Genomic DNA, 19418 nt, shown 5'->3' with positions numbered 1-19418 from the left:
CACTTTCGCTTTGCAAAAGGCAGTTATTTCCTAAAGATCTGAACCCACAGTTTGAATTTTTCACCATGAGTGTGCATTATGTTTGCAATTTTACAATGAATTAAAGGAAAGTCAGTTATGGTTCTATTAATTTGAAGTTGTTCAATAAAACCTCACATAATTGAATCTAACAATTCCCAATTCAATTCCCAATCAGTCAGCATTCAGCTGTCCCCACTTTTAGGAGAAAGATAAGTGACAAAACAAAGCTGTTAGCAGTAATCCCATCTAAAACCACTACCTGAGTAGTGCTCTGGGCTCAACACACATTTAAGCCAATCTTTTCTACTTTATGTAGCTGTAATTTGGGACAATTTAAAATGTCTAAGAATGCCACTCTAACACTAGTACACCCTTTCCTGATCCTTAGCTCTAAGAACAGTTTCATTCCCTTGTGCTTACCGAGACGTGCTTCAAAAAGATTTTCCATACTGGAGTCACATTTAACCCTGTGTAGTGATAAACGTCTACATATTCTTTGATACGCCTTTCTTCAAGAGTTGGAGACTTACTCCTTTCTCCTTAAATGTTGATTAAACTTAGTGATTTGCTTCTAACAAATAGCATATGGAGGAAGTAATGATGTGACTATCAATGTCTTTATCAAGACAAGATTATAAAACGCACTGTAGCTTCCTTCTCTCTCTTGGGTCACTCACTCTTGAGGGAGCCAGCTGTCATACTGTAAGAACTCTCAAGCAGCCCTATGGAGAGGCCCATGGCAGGAGGAACTGAGACCTCCTGCCAACAGACATGCACGTTGAAAGCGGGTGTTCTTGCCCCAGTGGAGCCTTCAGATGACTGTGGCTCAGGGATATCGTGACTGAAACTTCCTGAGCCAAAACTACCTCTAGATAAGCCATTCCTGATTCACCAAAACTGTGAGATAAATATTTGTTGTTTTAGAACATGATGGCTCACACCTGTAATCCCAGCACTTTGAGAGGCTGAGGTCAGCGGATCACTTGAGGTTAGGAGTTCAAGACCAGCCTGGCTGACATGGTGAAACCCTGTCTCAACTAAAAATACAAAAATTAGGCCAGGCGCAGTGGCTCACGCCTGTAATCCCAGCACTTTGAGAGGCCGAGGCGGGCAGATCACGAGGTCAGGAGCTCAAGACCAGCCTGACCAACATGGTGAAACCCCATCCCCACTAAAAATACAAAATTAGCTGGGCGCGGTGGTGGGCGCCTGTAATCCCAGCTACTTGGGAAGCTGAGGCAGGAGAATCACTTGAACCTGGGAGGCGGAGGTTGCAGTGAGCCAAGACTGTGCCATTGCACTCCAGCCTGGGCAACAGAGTAAGACTCCAACTTGAAAAAAAAAAAAAAATAGCCAAGCATGGTGGTGCACGCCTGTAAACCCAACTGCTCGGGAGTCTGAGACATGAGAATCACCTGAATCCGGGAGGCATAGGCTGCAGCGAGCCAAAATCAGGCCACTGCACTCCAGCCTGGGTGACAGAGCGAGATTCCACCTCAAAAAAAAAAAAAAAAAAAAAGAAAGGAATATTTGTTGCTTTAAACCACCAAGTTCTGTATGACTCAGAGACATTTCAAAATTAAGAAAATAAACCGCTAAGTTCTGAAGTAATTTGTTACGTGGCAATAGATAATACACCTTGTTTAAACACAAAAGTGGTGAAACAAGATGAACAGACTATTTAACTTCTTAGCATATACTTTGCTTTGTAAGCACCCGGGATGTTCTGCTCATATGTCTATGTCTGCAGGAATAAATGTTGTGTTCTAGACACGGAAATATCCATCTTCAGCAGAGTGGGTAAGCCAGCCCTCAAATACTGGTTTTAGAGAATCAGCCTAAAAATGTACAACTGTTTGGCTTATATCTTGTATCAAGAACAGAACAGAACAGAGAACAAACCTTTTGCAAGGGGAGCAATGGTAATCTCACTCTCTGCCAGATTCACAAACACATCATAGAGGTCTGGTCTGTTGCTCACCTCCAAGTCTACAAATCCAGCGATGTAACCTGCATCATAAACATGACCAACCTTACTGGAGTAGGAAGAAATATGGTGAACCCATCAAAAGCATTGGGTCTAAAAGCTCATTGACTGCTCTCTTTCACTGCTTTATTCATTTGGGAACATTAGCTGCACCCTGTGGCAGTTACTTAGACTACATTATTATCAGTTGCCTGAAGAAATTCACACAACTCCAAATATTCCAAAATCATCCGTCAGTGTCAAAGACAAGACTGAAGTAGGGCATTTACTTTCCAATCATTGCTCTTGGGGTCAAGAATGATAGCTGGGGCAGAAGGCAGCAAGGAATCTCTTGACTGATGTTCCCCCTTCAGGTCTTTGCCTTCAGGAAATCAATGCCAAATGCCTGGGTTCTCAGGGTAGAAATGGCATCATCTTTAAGGATTCAAGGCAAATCAGGAATTAGCAGACCTCTGGGATTGGTGTTAGAACAATGATTCCCAGATTTTTTTGATTTCACAGAGCAATACAATTACCAAAAAAAAAAAAAAAAAAAAAAATTATCTGAGGAGTGACTGGTATGGTTTGGATCTGTGTTCCCACCCAAATCTCATGTCGAATTGTAATCCTCAATGTTGGAGGTGGGGCCGGCTGAGAGGTGACTAGATCATGGGGGTGATTTCTCATGAATGGTTTAGCACCATCCCCTTAGTGTGGTTCTCATGATTGAGTTCTCACAAGATCTGGTTTAAAAGTATACAGCATCTTCCCCCACCTTCCTCCTGCTCCAACCATGTAAGACGTGCCTGCTTCCCCTTCACCCTCTGCCATGATTGTAAGTTTCCTGAGGCTTCCACAGAAGCTGAAGCCACTATGCTTCCTGTACAGTCTGCAGAACCATGTGCCAATTCAACTGCTTTTCTTTATAAATTACCTAGTATCAGTTATCTTTTTTTTTTTTTTTTTTTTTTTTTTTTGAGACAGAGTCTCACTCTGTAACCCAGGCCAGAGTATAGTAGCATGATCTTGGCTCAATGTAACCTCCACCTCCAGGGTTCAAGTGATTCTCCTGCCTCAGCCTCCTGAGTAGCTGGGACTACAGGCATGTGCCACCACGTCTGGCTAATTTTTGTATTTTGAGTAGAGACGGGGTTTCACCATATTAGCTAGGTTGGTCTCAAACTCCTGACCTCGTGATCCACCTGCCTCAGCTTTCCAAAGTGCTGGGATTACAGGCGAGCCACCGCACCCGGCCTTTTTGTTCATTCGTTTTTGAAACAGAGTCTCTCTGTTGTCCAGGCTGGAGGGCAGTGGCGCAATCTTGGCTCACTGCAACCTCCACCTCCTGGGTTTAAGCAATTCTCCTGTCTCAGCCTCCTGAGTAGCTGGGACTACAGGCATATGCCACCACGCCCGGCTAAGTTTTGTATGTTTAGTAAAGACAGGGTTTCACCATATTGGTCAGGCTGGTCTTGAACTCGTGACCTCAGGTGACCCACCCACCTCGGCCTCCCAAAGTGCTGGGATTACAGGTGTGAGCCACCATGCCCGGCCTTAAGTTATTTATAGCAGTGCAAGAACACACTAATACAAGGACCAATTTATCATTCCTAGAGTTTTACTTTAGAAAACAACAGGTGGGGGCAGTGGCTCACGCCTGTAATCCCAGCACTTTGGAAAGTCGAGGTGGGAGGATCACTTGAGGCCAGGAGTTTGAGACCGTCCTGCCAACATGATGAAACCCTGTCTCTACTAAAAATACAAAAATTAGCTGGTGGCCAGGAGCGGTGGCTGATGCCTGTAATCCTAGCACTTTGGGAGGCTGAGGCGGGTGGATTGCTTGAGCTCAGGAGTTCCAGGCCTGCCTGGGCAACATGGTGAAACCCGAAACCCCATCTCTACTAAAAAAAAAAAAATATATATATATATATATATATAAAATTAGCTGGGCATGGTGGCATATGCCTATAGTCCCTGTTACTCGGGAGGCTGAGGCACGAGAATCGCTTGAATCTGGGAGGTGGAAGTTGCAGTGAGCCAAGATCACATCACTGCACCCCAGCCTGGGTGACAGAGCAAGACTCTGTCTCAAAAAGTAAAATAAAATAAAATAATTAACAAAACAACAAAAACAAAACCTACTACTGAGAGCCAGACCCAGGCCCACCCATGAATGAGAAAATGTGACAGATGACAAGTAATATTACTCATTACTGAAAAAAAAAAAAGAGATTATTCAATAAATGTCCTGGTCCAAGTGGTTATCTATAGGGTAAAAAAGTTCAGTCAGATCCCAAACTCACACACTACACAAAAAATTATTCCAGATAAATTAATAACTTAACTGGGAAATAAAAAACATTAAAAAATTTTGGGCCAGGCACAGTAGCTCACACCTATAATCTCAGCACTTTGGGAGGCCAAGGCGGGTGGACTGTTTGAGCTCAAAAGTTTGAGACCAGCCAGGGCAACATGGTAAAACCTTATCTCTACAAAAAAAAAAAAAAAAATACAAAAATTAGCCAGGCACGGTGGCACATGCCTGTAGTCCCAGCTACTTGGGAGGCTGGGGTAGAAGGATGGCTTAAGCCCAGGAGGTGGAGGTTGCAGTGAGCTGAGATTGAGCCACTGCACTCCAGCCTGGGCAACAGAGCAAGACCCTGTCTTAAAAAAAAAAAAAAAAAAAAAAAAAGAAAAAGAGAACGAAAAATTTTCATAAGAAAATGGCCGGGCACAGTGGCTCATGCCTATAATCCCAGATTCCAGGAATTCGAGACAAGCCTGGGCAATAAAGCAAGACCTTGTATCTAAAAAAAGAATACAGACGGCTGGGCGCGGTGGCTCATGCCTGTAATCCCAGAACTTTGGGAGGCCAAGGCAGGTGGATCATCTGAGGTCAGGAGTTCGAGACCAGCTTGACCAATATGGTGAACCCCTGTCTCTACTAAAAATACAAAAATTAGCCAGGCGTGGTGGTGGGTGCCTCTAGTCCCAGCTACTCAGGAGGCTGAGACAGGAGAATTGCTTGAACCAGGGAAGTGGAGTTTGCAGTGAGCTGAGATCGTGCCACTGTACTACGGCCTAGATAACAAAGCGAGACTTCGTCTCAAAAAAAGACAGGCAATAACAAACGATGGCAAGGATGTAGAGAAAAAGAACTCTTGTACACTGTTGGTGGGAATGTAAATTAGTACAGTCACTATGGAGAACAGTATGGAAATTCCTCAAAAAACTAAAAATAGAACTACCATATGATCCAGCAATCCCACTACTGGGTATTTACCCCCAAAAAAGTAAATCAGTGTATCAAAGAGATACCACCACTCCCATGTTCATTGCAGCACTGTTCATAACTGCCAAGATTTGGAATCCAACCAAGTGTCCATCAGCAGATGAATGGAAAAGAAAATGTGGTACATACACACAGTGGAATATTATACAGCCATAAAAAGGAATGAAATTCTGTCATTTGCAACAACATGGATGAAATTGGAGGCATCAATGTTAAGTAAAAGAAGCAAGGGCAGAAAGACAAATTTTGCATGTTCTCACTTATTTGTGGGAGCTAAAAATTAAAACAATGGAACTCAGGGAGATAGAAAGTAGAATGGTGGGTACCAGAGGTTAGGAAGGGTAGTGGGGAGAGGAGGAAAATTTGGGATGGTTAGTGGATACAAAAATATAGTTAGAATGAATAAGACCTAGTATTTGATAGCACAATAGGGTGACTACAGTGAATAATTTATTGTATATTTAAAAATAACTAGAAGTTGGCTGGGCACAGTGGCTCACACCTGTAATCCCAACACTTTGGGAAGCTGAGGCAGGTGGATCACCTGAGGTCAGAAGTTTGAGACCAGCCTGGCCAACATGGTAAAACCCCATCTCTATTCTCTAACAAAAATACAAAAAAAGTAGCCGGGCATGGTGTGCACACCTGTAATCCCAGCTACTCGGGCAGCTGAGGCAGGAGAATCGCTTGAACCTGGGAGGTGGAGGCTGTAGTATGCTGAGATTGTGCCACTGCACTCCAACCTGGGCAACAGAGTGAGACTCCAACTCAAAAAAAAACTAGAAGTGGAATCACAACGTTCCTAAAACAAAGAAATCATAAATGCTTGAGGTGATGGATACTGCAATTACCCTGATGTAATCATTATATACATTGTAGGCCTGTATCAGAACATCACATGTACCCCATAAATACATATACCTATTATATACCCATAATAATTAAAAAGTTAAGATGAAAAAAAAAAGTCACTGGTAAACTTTTAAGACTAGAACTTTACAAGTTCTGCTGGGCACAATGGCTCATGCAATCCAGGCACTTTGGGAGGCCGAGGCAGGAGGATCACCTAAGGTAAGGAATTTGAGACCAGCCTGGCCAACATGGAGAAACCTTGTCTCTACTAAAAATATAAAAATTAGCTGCGCATGGTGGCAGGTGCCTGTAATCCCAGCTACTAGGGAGGCTAAGGCAGGCGAATTGCTTGAACCCAGGAGGTGGAGGTTGCAGTGAGCCGAGATCACACCGTTGCACTCCACCCTGGGCAAAAAGAACAAAACTCCATCTCAAGAGAAAAAAAAAGAACTTTACAAGTATAATTTAAAAAATTTAAAAGACGGGGTCTCCTGTGTTGCCCAGGCTGGTCTGGAACTCCCGGGCTCAGGCGATCACCCCATCTCAGCCTCCCAAAGTGCTGGGATTACAGGTGTGAGGCACTGTGCCCAGCCAAAAACAGGCTGCATTTTGATGATGGCTGAACAACAATGTGAATGTACTTAATGCCACTGAACTCTATGTTTAAAAATGGTTAAAAAGGTAAATGGAGCTGTGCGTGGTGGCTGATGCCTGTAATCCCAACAGTGTGGGAGGCCAAGATGGGCAGATCGCTTGAGTTCAGGAGTTCAAGACCAGCTTGAGCAACATAGGAAGACCCGGTCTCAAAAAAAAAAAGTAAATCTTTTTTTTTCTGGAGACAAGAGTCTCGCTCTGTCGCCCTGGCTGGGGTGCAGCAGCTCAATCTTGGCTCACTGCGACCTCCATCTCCTGGATTGAAGCGATTCTTGTGCCTCAGCCTCCCAAGTAGCTGGGACTACCCATCACCAAGCCTGGCTAATTTTTTTTTTTTGTATTTTAATAGAGATGTGGTTTTACCGCATTGGTTAGGGTGGTCTCAAACTCCTGAGCTCAGGCAATCCACTTGCCTCAGCCTCCTAAAGTGCTAGGGTTACAGGTATGAGGCACCGCGCCCGGCCAAGAAAAGGTAAATTCTACATGCATTTTACCAAAAAAAAAATTTTTTTTTTTTGAGACGGAGTTTCACTCTTGTTGCCCAGGCTGGAGTGCAGTGGCGTGATCTCGGCTCACCACAACCTCCGCCTCCTGGGTTCAAGCGTTTCTCCTGCCTCAGCCTCCCAAGTAGTTGGGATTACAGGCATGCACCACCATGCCCGGCTAATTTTTTGTATTTTTAGTAGAGACTGGGTTTCTCCATGCTGGTCAGGCTGGTCTTGAACTCCCGACCTCAGGTGATCCACCCACCTTGGCCTTCCAAAGTGCTGGGATTACAGGCGTGAGCTACCGCGCCCGGCCACAATTTTTTTTTAAACTAAAAAAAAAAAAAAAAAAAATGTAAGGGCAAAAAATTGATTGCATGTGCCAAAGAAATAATAAAGGATCAGTATTCCACTTAGGAATGCACAAAATAAAAACAAGTGGAATAAAATTAGCGGGGCATGGTGGCGCATGCCTGTAATCCCAGCTACTTGGGAGGCTAAGGCAGAAGAATCGAAGGCAGAGGTTGCGGTGAGCTGAGATTATGCCATTGCACTCCATCCTGGGCAACAAGAGTGAAACTCCGTCTCAGGAAGAAAAAAAAAGTGAAACAGTTCCTCCCCTGGGATCCTCTTGTCTACCTGTGCACATCTGCAGGGCTTCCAGCTCGTCGGCATTGAGGTGCATGTAAGAGTGAAGGATGGTCCAGTCCTGTCGGTGCCACACCAGGGCAGGCAGAGTCCTGGGGAATCAAGGCAAGAACTCAAGTTGTTGCTGGTCCACACCTTAAAGACTCAGCCTGCCCCTTCTCCTCTTCCTGAGGAGGAAATGAAGAGGGTAGAGTTTATAGCTAATCAGGGACAGAGGTGAGACCAAGTCCCAAATGTGTTAACCTCTGGGCTTCAAATTAAAGCAATGCAATGTTTTATTATTTATTTATTTTTTTGAGACAGAGTTTCACTTGTCACCCAGCCTGGAGTGCAATGGCGCGATTTTGGCTCACCGCAACCTCCACCTCCGGGGTTCAAGTGATTCTCCTGCCTCACCTCCCAAGTAGCTGGGACTATAGGTGCCTGCCACCACGCCTGGTTAATTTCTGTATTTTTAGTAGAGATGGGGTTTCACCATGTTGGCCAGGCTGATCTTGAACTGACCTCAGGTGACCCGCCTGCCTTGGCCTCCCAAAGTGCTAGGATTACAGGCGTGAGCCACTGCACCCATCCTCTATGCAATGTTTTAAACTCTGCTCTTGGGGATCAGATCAGCTACAGAAAGCTCAAGGTGAAATTTCAAAAGATCCCTGTGGTAGCAAGGAGTGATGCTTCTAAGGTTTTCCTCTGAACATCCCACTCTGGAGACTGCCATGGAAAGGGAGTCTGAAGGTAAAATTCAAAGTTACCTCTGCAAGCAAGAAATTTTCTGGAAGTCTCCTGTTTATATTTAAAATTCTAGTAAAACTCGCAAACCACATGTGTTTGTTTTCCTATAACACAGGTTTCTTTGAAAAAAACTTATGGTAGAATAATGACTGCAACAAGATGTATCAAATTTATCTGTGGCTTCATGAACCCCCGGTGCCCTGCTAAATATGTCAGAAGCTATGACCGGTCCAGTTTGAGTAGCATACGTAGAGGGGGAAAAGGTGATGGGATAGAAAATACAGGCTTTTGGACCCAGAGAGGGCAGGGTAAAAGTTCTGGCCCTCTCACTTAAAATCTGATGCAATCATGATCATAACAATAACTCCTAAAGTGTGTCTTAGAGGCTAGGTACATGTTAAGCTAGGTACATGTTAAGCATCTTACACAAATTATTTCCAGTCTTAAAAACAAACTTGTAAGGTAGATATTATGATCATTTTACAGATAAAGAAACACAGGCTCAGAAACAATCAATTCTTTTGTTTTGTTTCTGTGACAGGGTGTCACTCCGTCGTCCAGGCTGGGCTGCAGTGACATGATCATGGCTCACTGCAGCCTCCACCTCCTGGGCTCAAGCGATCCTCCCACCTCAGGCTCCTGTGTAGCTCGGGCTAAGGGTACATGCCACCATGCCTGGCTAATTTTTGTATTTTTTTATAGAGATGGGGTTTTGCTGTGTTGCCCAGGCTGGTCTTGAACTTCTGGTCTTAGGCAATCTGCTAGCCTCATCCTCCCAAAGTGCTGGGATTATAGGTGTGAGCCACCATGCCCAGCCAACATTCAGTATCTTTTATGTGTTCACAGAGCTAATAAGTTGCCCTCCCAAGATTTCAACTCAGTTCTTTCTGACTATGAAGCCTTTGTTCTTTTCATTACCTTATACTTATCCTCTGCCAACCTTAATTTTCTCATTCATAAAACAGGGTAAAAATACTTCCTGGCAGGGTTCTTGTTATAAGTACATTCAATAATTTAAGATATCTTATAAAATGCCTGGCATACAGTAAACCCAACACGAATGCTAAGTCCTCTTTCTTTTAAAAGAGGATCTGGGCCAGGCGCGGTGGCTCAAGCCTGTAATCCCAGCACTTTGGGAGGCCGAGATGGGCGGATCACGAGGTCGGGAGATCGAGACCATCCTGGCTAACATGGTGAAACCCCGTCTCTACTAAAAAATACAAAAAACTAGCCGGGCGAGGTGGCGGGCGCCTGTAGTCCCAGCTACTGGGGAGGCTGAGGCAGGAGAATGGCGTAAACCCGGGAGGCGGAGCTTGCAGTGAGCTGAGATCCGGCCACTGCACTCCAGCCTGGGTGGCAGAGCGAGACTCCGTCTCCAAAAAAAAAAAATTAATTAAAAAAAAATTAAAAAAAAAAAAAAATAAATAAATAAATAAATAAATAAAAGAGGATCTGGCCGGGCACAGTGGCTCATGCCTGTAATCCCAGCAGGAGGCTGAGGCGGGAGGATCATGAGGTCAAGAGATCGAGACCATCCTGGCCAACATGGCGAAACCCCATCTCTACTAAAAATACAAAAAATAGCTGGGCGTGGTGGTGCGTGCCTGTACTCTCAGCTACTCGGGAGACTGAGGCAGAAGAATCACTTGAACCCAGGAAACTGCAGTGAGCCGAGATTGCGCCACTGCACCACTCCAGCCTGGCGACAAAGCGAGATTCTGTTGCAAAAAAAAAAAAAAAGACCTAATGGCTGGGTGTGGTGGTTCATGTCTGTAATCTCAGCGGAGGCAGGAGGATCACTTGAGCCCAGGAGTTCAAGACCGGCCTGGCCAACATAGTGAGACCCCAGAAACCCCATCTTGACAAAAAATATAAAATAAAATAAAAAAGAAAAAAATTTACAAGGACCTAGTAACAAGTTAGATTTAGTAAACAAAAACTCTTTTAAAATATGTATGGCAGGTGGGGGGGCTGTTAGAGGGGACGGAGCCTGGCAGACACCTCCTGGCCCTGAGCTGACCCCCCCGGCAAAAAAATTATTAACAATAACAAAATCTATATGTATTTTGGCCGGGCACAGTGGCTCACGCCTATAATTCCTGCACTTTGGGAGGCCAAGGCATGAGGATCACTGGAGCCTAGGAGTTTGAGACCACCCTGGGCAACACAGCAAGACCCCATCTCTACTAAAAATGAAAATAAAATAAAATTTTAAAAATCTATATGTACTCTCAAAATAAGTCTTTGTCCTGCTCTAACATTTTTTAATTAAAACAAGAAAAAAAAAGAGTCTTTGATAAAATTGAACAGAAGGAACAATTTACCTAAAACGGGTCGGCAAACTATGGCCCGTGGGCCAGCTGCCTGTCCTTGAAAATAAAGTTTCATTGACCACAGCCATGCTGAGTCATTTAAGTGCATGTCATCCATGGTTGCTTTTGTGCTACCCAGGCAGTTGAGTAGTTGGGACAGTGACCATATGGCTCACAAACCTAAAGTATTTACTGTCTGGCAAGGAAAAGTTTGCTAACCCCCTGCTCTAGAATAGTCATAAATAGTCCAAATCAGTGGCCTTGAACTACTAGAGCTAAACAGAAACTTCAGACCAAAGGTGGTATTTCACCACATGCTATTTATAGCAAATGTGCAACGGAACAGAGCACACAGTAACATCTAGTACCACAAACTGTCTGCCAAGAAAGTTAACACTTTTTGATAATTAGAGATGATACCTGGTAAACTCCTGGACCGCTTCTATTTTGGGGTGATACACCACAATTCTTTTCTTTAGCATCAGTGCTGTGTGTAAGATAACAGTTTCCATTCCAAACTGAGATACAATGTCTTCAAGAAAGAGAAATTGTAATGTTACTGCATTACACATCATGTAAGGAAACAAAGGTTTTTTTTTTTTCTTTTTTTGTTTTTTGAGACAGAGTCTCACTGTGTCACCCAGGCTAGAGTTTAGTGGCATGATCTTTGTTCACTGCAACCTGCCTCCTGGGCTCAAGTGATTCTCCTGCTTCAGCTTCCTGGGTAGCTTGGATTACAGGCACAAGCCACCATGCCCAGCTAATATTTGTATTTTTAGTAGAGACGGGATTTCACCATGTTGGCCAGGCTGATCTCAAACTCCTGACCTCAAGTGATCCACTCACCTCAGCCTCCCAAAGTGTTGGGATTACAGGTGTGAGTCACAGTGCCTGGCCTACAAAATTATTTTTAATACAGAGAATTTAGGCAAATGTTGTAAAGCTTACAAACACTTTATTTGGTGGACGAGGGGATCTATCCTATGTCGGCTTCCCAGGACGTGTGCTCTGCCCCACATGAGACTCTATGGTGGGATGCAGAGAGGAAGTTAGATTCACAAAAAAGTGAAACAACTGATGTGAAGGGAACCAGCACCTTTCTGTATCATTAAAACTTCCTGATTAAAAATAATAATAATAAAGTGTCTGCCAGGTGCAGGGTGGCTCATGTCTGTAATCCCAACACTTTGGGAGGCCAAGGTGGGAGGATCACTTGAGCCCAGGAGTTTGAAATGTGCCTGGGCAACACAGGGAGACTCTGTCTCTAAAAAATGTTTAAAAAGTATATGGGGCCAGGTACAGTGCCTCACACTGTAATCCCAGCACTTTGGGAGGCCTAAGCAGGCGGGTCGCCTGAGGTCAGGAGTTTGACACCAGCCTGGCCAACATGGTGCAACCCCATCTCTACTAAAAATACAAAATTAGGCTGGGAGCAGTGGCTCACACCTGTAATTCCAGCACTTTGGGAGGCCAAGGCAGGTGGATCACCTGAGGTCAGGAGTTCCAGACCAGCCTGGCCAACATGGAGAAACCCCATCTCTACTAAAAATACAAAATTAGGTGGGCGTGGTGGCACATGCCTGTAATCCCAGCTACTAGGGAGGCTGAGGCAGGAGAATCACTTGAACCCAGGAGGCAGAGGATGTGGTGAGCCATGATTGCGCCACCCAGCCTGGGCAACAAGAGCAAAACTCTGTCTCAAAAAAAAAAAAAAAAATTAGTTGGATGTGGTGGCAGCTGCCTGTAGTCCCAGCTACCTGAGAGGCTGAGGCACGAGAATCACTTGAATCTGGAAGGCAGAGGTTGCGGTGAGCTGAGATCATGCCACTGCACTCCAGCCTGGGTGACACAGTGAGATTCTGTCTCAAAAAAAAAAAAAAAATTAGCTGGGCAGGGCTACTCGGGAGGCTGAGGTGGAAGGATTGCTTGAGCCCAGGAAGTTGAGGTTACAGTGAGCCGTCATTGTACCACCACTGCACTTCAGCCTCAGTGACAAAGCAAGACCTTGTCTCAAAAGGAAAAAAAGTAAGTCCACTAACTCCATCATGTCCCCCAGTATCATTACTTAAGTCCTTAAGTTAGCCTGACAAACAGCTAACACCTCAACAGGGATGCTGAGAAAACTCAAAGAACAGCGGGATCAAAAGAAAAGACAGATGGGCACTGTGGGGGGACATGACAGAGAGCAGCCTCGCCTTCAGAGATCCCCTCGCCTCCTGCTCAGGGACACTGAAGTCTGTGGCTTAGGCCTGGGCTGTCTGCATTTTGGATTTTCCAGCTGGAACTTAAATTAGGGGCTTGGGGTCAAGGACTTGGGCTCTTCAGATGACAGAGATAACTGCTAAGATCTAAGAAAAGAAATGTAATCCATGAAGACCTCGAGCCACAAAATTAAGCTTACCAGTGAGAAAACATTTCTAAAATAGCCAATAGAATAATATGGAAACAAACACCACAAAAACCTGTTTTCCTGTGAGAGAATTCTAACTCAATAAGGAAATACAGGGGTTAAAGTTACCCTCTCGTGTACAAATGATATGAAAAATATTATGTAAATGAAAATAACGTATGGAAGGATTAGAATTATCTAGTCATTAGATAATTCTAATTAGATAATCTAATTATCTGATTACTCTAGTAGGAACAATAGGATCTAATGAGACTGTTCTTGGCTTGGGGATTTTGTCGTTGGATGGGTTTTGTTTTTTCCCTTCTTACCTTTGATGGAGCCAGCCAGGTAGGCCTTTCGGACATCAAAATCCTTACTAAGGAAAGAGCCATTTTCTTCACTCTGGCATATCCCCTTTGTGAGAACTGCAATATAACTCTCCATCATTTTAACTGGGCTCCCATGTTTCAGGTACATTCTGTAAGAAAGGACAACAAAGCAACTATGCTTCCATTTGGCATAAATCATGTGGAGATATGCACCCAGGCTGGTCTGGGTGCTTTCTTAAGAATCCGAAGCCACCTTGCTATGCCCTTCTGAATGCTTCACTCTTCTTTTTTTTTGAGACAGAGTCTCACTCTGTCACCCAGGCTAGAGTGCAGTGGCACAACCTTAGCTCACTGAAACCTCCACCTCCTGGCTTCAAGTGTTTCTCCCGCCTCAGTCTCCCGAGTAGCTGGGATTACAGGTGTGCGCCACCATACCCCGCTAATTTTTGTAATTTTAGTAGAGATGGGATCTCACCATGTTGGCCAGGCTGGTCTCTAACTCCTGACCTCAGGTGATCCACCCACCTCAGCCTCCTAAAGTGCTGGGATTACAGACATGAGTTACCGCACTTGGCCTGAATGCTTGAATCTTTTCATGTAGAAAGTAGTGTTACTTTGGTGAAACGCTGTCTCTACTAAAAATACAAAAAATTAGCTGGGCGTGGTGGCAGGCGCCTGTAGTCCCAGCTACTTGGGAGGCTGAGGCAGGAGAATGGCGTGAACCCGGGAGGTGGAGCTTGCAGTGAGCCAAGATCGCGCCACTGCAATCCAGCCTGGGCAACAGAGTGAGGAGACTCCATCTCAAAAAAAAAAAAAAAAAAAAAAAAAAGTTGTGCACTTATCCTGTGTCTCACATTCCCAACTGGGGTTCTTAGTCATGCAACTCTGTTTTATTACTAAGATTTCCTTTGACAAGAAAGGAGTTTTATGCACTGTTCACAGAGAAAGCAGTAATTAGTTGTAGAACCCATACTTATTATTAGAGTTCCCAGAGGTAGCTACATTTAGCTAATTAAGAAATCAGGCCGGGCGCGGTGGCTCAAGCCTGTAACCCCAGCACTCTGGGAGGCCGAGACGGGCGGATCACGAGGTCAGGAGATCAAGACCATCCTGGCTAACATGGTGAAACCCCGTCTCTACTAAAAAATAACAAAAAACTAGCGGGGCGAGGTGGCGGGCGCCTGTAGTCCCAGCTACTCGGGAGGCTGAGGCAGGAGAATGGCGTAAACCCGGGAGGCGGAGCTTGCAGTGAGCTGAGATCCGGCCACTGCACTCCAGCCCGGGCGACAGAGCGAGACTCTGTCTCAAAAAAAAAAAAAAAAAAAAAAAAAAAAAATCAACATTCCTTTAGGTTTCTGGTGATAAATGCACATTAGATATTCATCATCAAGTTAAAGCTTCCAGAAAATGCTGACAGGAAACTGGATGCATTTATAGCTCACATGTGGAATCCCTCTCTTCCCCTTGAAATCTCTTCCTGTGAGCAACGAAAACTAAATTTTGCTTGAGAAACATGACTGGGTCTATTTGGGCCTTTCAGGAGCTGGTGGGATAGAAAATCGGGAAGAAAATAAAACATATTTAACACAGATCACTTGAGGGCTGGGCACGGTGACTCACACCTGTAATCACAGCACTTTGGGAGGCCAAGGCGGGCAGATCATTTGAGGCCAGGAGTTCGAGACCAGCCCGGGCAACATGGTGAACCCCTGTCTCTACCAAAAACAAAAATTAGCTGGGCCTGGTGGGTCATGCCTGTAATCCCAGTTACTTGGGAGGCTGAGGCAGGAGAATCGCTTGAAGCCAGGAGGAGGAGATTGCAGGGAGTCAAGATCACACCACTGCACTCCAGCCTAGGCAACAGAGTGAGATTCTGTCTCAAAAAAAAAACGGCCGGGTGCGGTGGCTCAAGCCTGTAATCCCAGCACTTTGGGAGGCCGAGGCGGGTGGATCACGAGGTCAGGAGATCGAGACTATCCTGGCTAACATGGTGAAACCCCGTCTCTACTAAAAATACAAAAAACTAGCCGGGCGTGGTGGCGGGAGCCTGTAGTCTCAGCTACTTGGGAGGCTGAGGCGGGAGAATGGCGTGAACCCGGGAGGCGGAGCTTGCAGTGAGCCGAGATCACGCCACTGCACTCCAGCCTGGGAGACACAGCAAGACTCCGTCTCAAAAAAAAAAAAAAAAAAAAAAAAAAAAAAAAACAAGACAGATCACTTGAAAATTATATTTATCACAGACTAAATGAAAAAAGCAAGTGTTTTAACTGCTTGCCACCTTTTGTCAATCATCAGTGTTTTTAAAAAATTACTAATTCAGGCCAGGTGCAGTGACTCACGCCTGTAATCCCAGCACTTTGGGAGGCTGAGGTGGGTGGATCACCTGAGGTCAGGAGTTCGAGACCAGCCTGACCCACATGGAGAAACCCCATCTGTACTAAAAATACAAAATTAACCGGGCTTGGTGGCGCATGCCTATAATCCCAGCTACTTGGGAAGGCTGAGGCAGGAGAATCACTTGAACCTGGGAGGTGGAGGTTGCGGTGAGCTGAGATCACGCCATTGCACTCCAGCCTGGGCAACAAGAGCAAAACTCCGTCTCAAAAAAAAAAAAAAAAAAAAAAAAAACTACTAATTCAGTTCATAACTTGAGGGAAAAAAGGTAAAGAACAAGGAATGTGGTGAGCTTTCACACACGTAAAATACATTCAAACCCAGGAACTCACACACAAGCTCACACGGGGAGAAAAACTTCTCTGATAGGATATAAAAAAGGAGGTCACAGGAGTTGTGTGGAGTGGGGGTCAGGAGGTAGAACTGGAGTCTGGGAACAGGAGGAGGAGGGAGCTTAGTTTTCACTGTATAATCTCCTGTATTTCTAAGTGTGCTTTATTACCACCACCAACAAAAAAAAGCAAAATGCCATTAACTTTCTAAAATAGAGGCCGAGCGCTGTGGCTCATGCTTATGATCTCAGCACTACGGGAGGCCGAGGCAAGAGGCTCACTTGAGGCCAGGAACTCAAGACAAGCCTGGTGAACATGGTGAAACCCTGTCTCTACTAAAAATATAAAAATTAGCCAGGCGTGGTGGTGGGTGCCTGTAATTCCAGCTACTTGGGAGGCTGAGGCACAAGAATTGCTTAAACCCAGGAGGTGGAGGTTGTAGTGAGCCGAGATGGCGCCATTACATTCCAGCCTGGGTGACAGAGTGAGACCGTGTCAAAAAAAAAAAAGTTATGAAATATAAACAATACACAGTAATAGAGAAGAGAAACATAAGGTTGGTAGGATAAGATGACTTCTTACATGACAACCCTGGGCCAAGAGAGATAAAACAGAGGGGAAAATCCCCCCAAAAGCACTCCACAGGAAAAGCCCACAGTGTGACCCAGAGGGCCTTGTTCAGATAGACATCCATAGGCTGCCACACCTGGCCTGGACAGCTGACTGCAAGTGTGCATGAAACCCTGGTTCTCTAGCAGGGCCACTAGCTGCAAGCGACTAGAGGCTGAAGGGGACCACGGCAGTGAACCTGCAGCCACACAGGGAATGAGGTTCCCTCCTGCGGACTTCCGCTGCGGCTGTGCGCAGCAAGCTGTGTGTGGAACGCACGCCTGCCTGCTCCTCTCACCAGAAACGGAAGGAGACAACTCCATCAATCTCACTGTCATGAAGAAAAGAAGTCTTTGCCTATGAGTGTGTGCATGTACACGCAGACCTGTGTGTGTGTGTGTGTGTGTGTACAAATACGTGGACGTGCATACATGCAAGAGAGAGCATAGTGCTGCATTAAAGGGCAGGAAGCAGAGGAGGCGGCTGGCAGTAGCTCTGAGTTCCCACTTCTCTTGCACCATGACAGGAGAGGAAATCCGGGATACTACAATGCCATGCACCGCAGAAGCTGAGAAACCATCTGGGCCTCCTTCTGGGCAGGAAGTGGGGTCTGAAGCAACCTTGCCTTTTGGACTCCAGAATATTTCCCAGTGAATTCAGTTGAGCAACCAAATGAAATGGGAGTCCAATGTTTGTTCAAAAATACCTCTGTAGTGTTTCAGTTTATGGCTTCTGGATAGCGTCTTTTCTGGCAATAATAATCTCCCTTTGTGTAAGTGCCACATTAGCAGACAGCTGTTTATCCAGAGTGAGACATTCACCTGGAATTTCTTATGAGAGTAGGAAGCTTTTTTATTCTGGCTGGCTGCAAAAATGGTGAAATCTCATTTAGCCAAGATATAATCTAACTGAAACCCTTAGGTAATGAGAAGATAGTCTTACGATAGTTTTTCTCTTTTTTATTTTTTTGCTTTTTCTGGTGTGTGTATATACATTGATGCACAAAAACAGCCAAAAGGCAACCATTTATTGAGGTTTTTTTTTTGAGACGGAGTCTCGCTCTGTGGCCCAGGCTGGAGTGCAGTGGCGCGATCTCGGCTCACTGCAAGTTCTGCCTCCCGGGTTCACACCATTCTCCTGCCTCAGCCTCCCGAGTGGCTGGGACTACAGGCGCCTGCCCCCACGTCTGGCTAATTTTTTGTATTTTTAGTAAAGACGGGGTTTCACTGTGTTAGCCAGGATGGTCTCGATCTCCTGACCTCGTGATCCGCCTACCTCGGCCTCCCAAAGTGCTGGGATTACAGGTGTGAGCCACTATGCCAGGCCATTTTTGATAAATTTTTCAACAATGGAGATGAAACTAAAACAGTCTAGCTGAATCACGACTAACCAATTAATCAGAATTCCCTAGCTTCTCAACATTCCAGCTAAGAAATGTGTTCTTGTGCTTCGGCATAATTCTTTCCCCAAAATGACTGCACACACAGACCTTGACACATACAAACCAGTTTACCGTGTCATAAGGCACTTAACTTATCCAACCTACTAAGGGAATTCTAGACTAGAAGTGAACAGAAGTAACAGACCAAAAGTAGGAAGTGACTCAGAACACCCAGGAGCTACAATAGCTACACAAACTGCTTCTTCTCTTCCCCTAGATCATTTACCCAAATAAGAGAAGTATCAACAAAGCAAAAGAGAAATGCCCTCTTTACAGTCTGTGAAGGGCTACTAAAGATTTTGTTGGGGAGACACAAGGCTGAACTTTGCTTTCTCAGTATAGAAATCTGCTATTTAACTATATTAAGGTCTTCATTTTATATATTAGCATTTAATACAATTTTTATACAGACCTACACAATATCCTAGTGAAGGCAGCATACTTCTCTGGGTTAAAATCTTTGGTGGTCAGAACAATAGAAAAATGAGTCACCTGTTCAAAAGAAACAAACAAAAAAACACACTTTTTAAAGACGCTTTAGCAGAATTTTTATTACCATATTCTAACAAACCTTTTAAGACATAACAGTATTAAAAGAAAAAGACCGCCTGGGCGCAGTGGCTCACGCCTGTAATCCCAGCACTTTAGGAGGCCGAGGCGGGCGGACTACGAGGTCAGGAGATCGAGACCATCCTGGCTAACACAGTGAAACCCCGTCTCTACTAAGGAATACAAATAGCCGGGCGTAGTGGCGAGCGCCTGTAGTCTCAGCTACTTGGGAGGCTGAGGCAGGGAATTGCTTGAGCCCAGGAGGCAGAGGTTGCAGTGAGCCGAGATCGTGCCACTGCACTCCAGCCTGGGCAACAGAGTGAGACTTTGTCTCAAAAAAAGAAAAGAAGCTTCATTTACTTATATGCCTCTATTATTATAAATTTCTGATAATCATATACCTAATATTTCCACTA

At 44.9% G+C, this 19418-nt stretch overlaps 1 protein-coding gene across 3 annotated transcripts in view; it reads right to left on the bottom strand.

Annotated features, from left to right (window-relative positions):
* Positions 1-19418, bottom strand: part of DENND10 (DENN domain containing 10) — a 32728-nt gene that overhangs the window by 5824 nt on the left and 7486 nt on the right. For 2 of the 3 annotated variants that reach the window (XM_050803988.1, XM_050803989.1), the window contains exons 3-7: positions 18866-18945; positions 13678-13826; positions 11380-11491; positions 7910-8010; positions 1924-2031 (exon numbers count right to left, since the gene is read on the bottom strand). In XM_050803988.1, coding sequence (XP_050659945.1) covers positions 1924-2031; positions 7910-8010; positions 11380-11491; positions 13678-13826; positions 18866-18945 — 550 coding nt within the window. The remainder of the gene's footprint in view (positions 1-1923; positions 2032-7909; positions 8011-11379; positions 11492-13677; positions 13827-18865; positions 18946-19418) is intronic. The other variant, XM_050803990.1, reaches the window with a different exon arrangement.

Source organism: Macaca thibetana, chromosome 9 (assembly GCF_024542745.1).
Source record: "Macaca thibetana thibetana isolate TM-01 chromosome 9, ASM2454274v1, whole genome shotgun sequence".
In the NCBI taxonomy this organism is placed as follows: domain Eukaryota; kingdom Metazoa; phylum Chordata; class Mammalia; order Primates; family Cercopithecidae; genus Macaca; species Macaca thibetana.
This window is presented reverse-complemented; position numbering and strand designations above follow the sequence as displayed.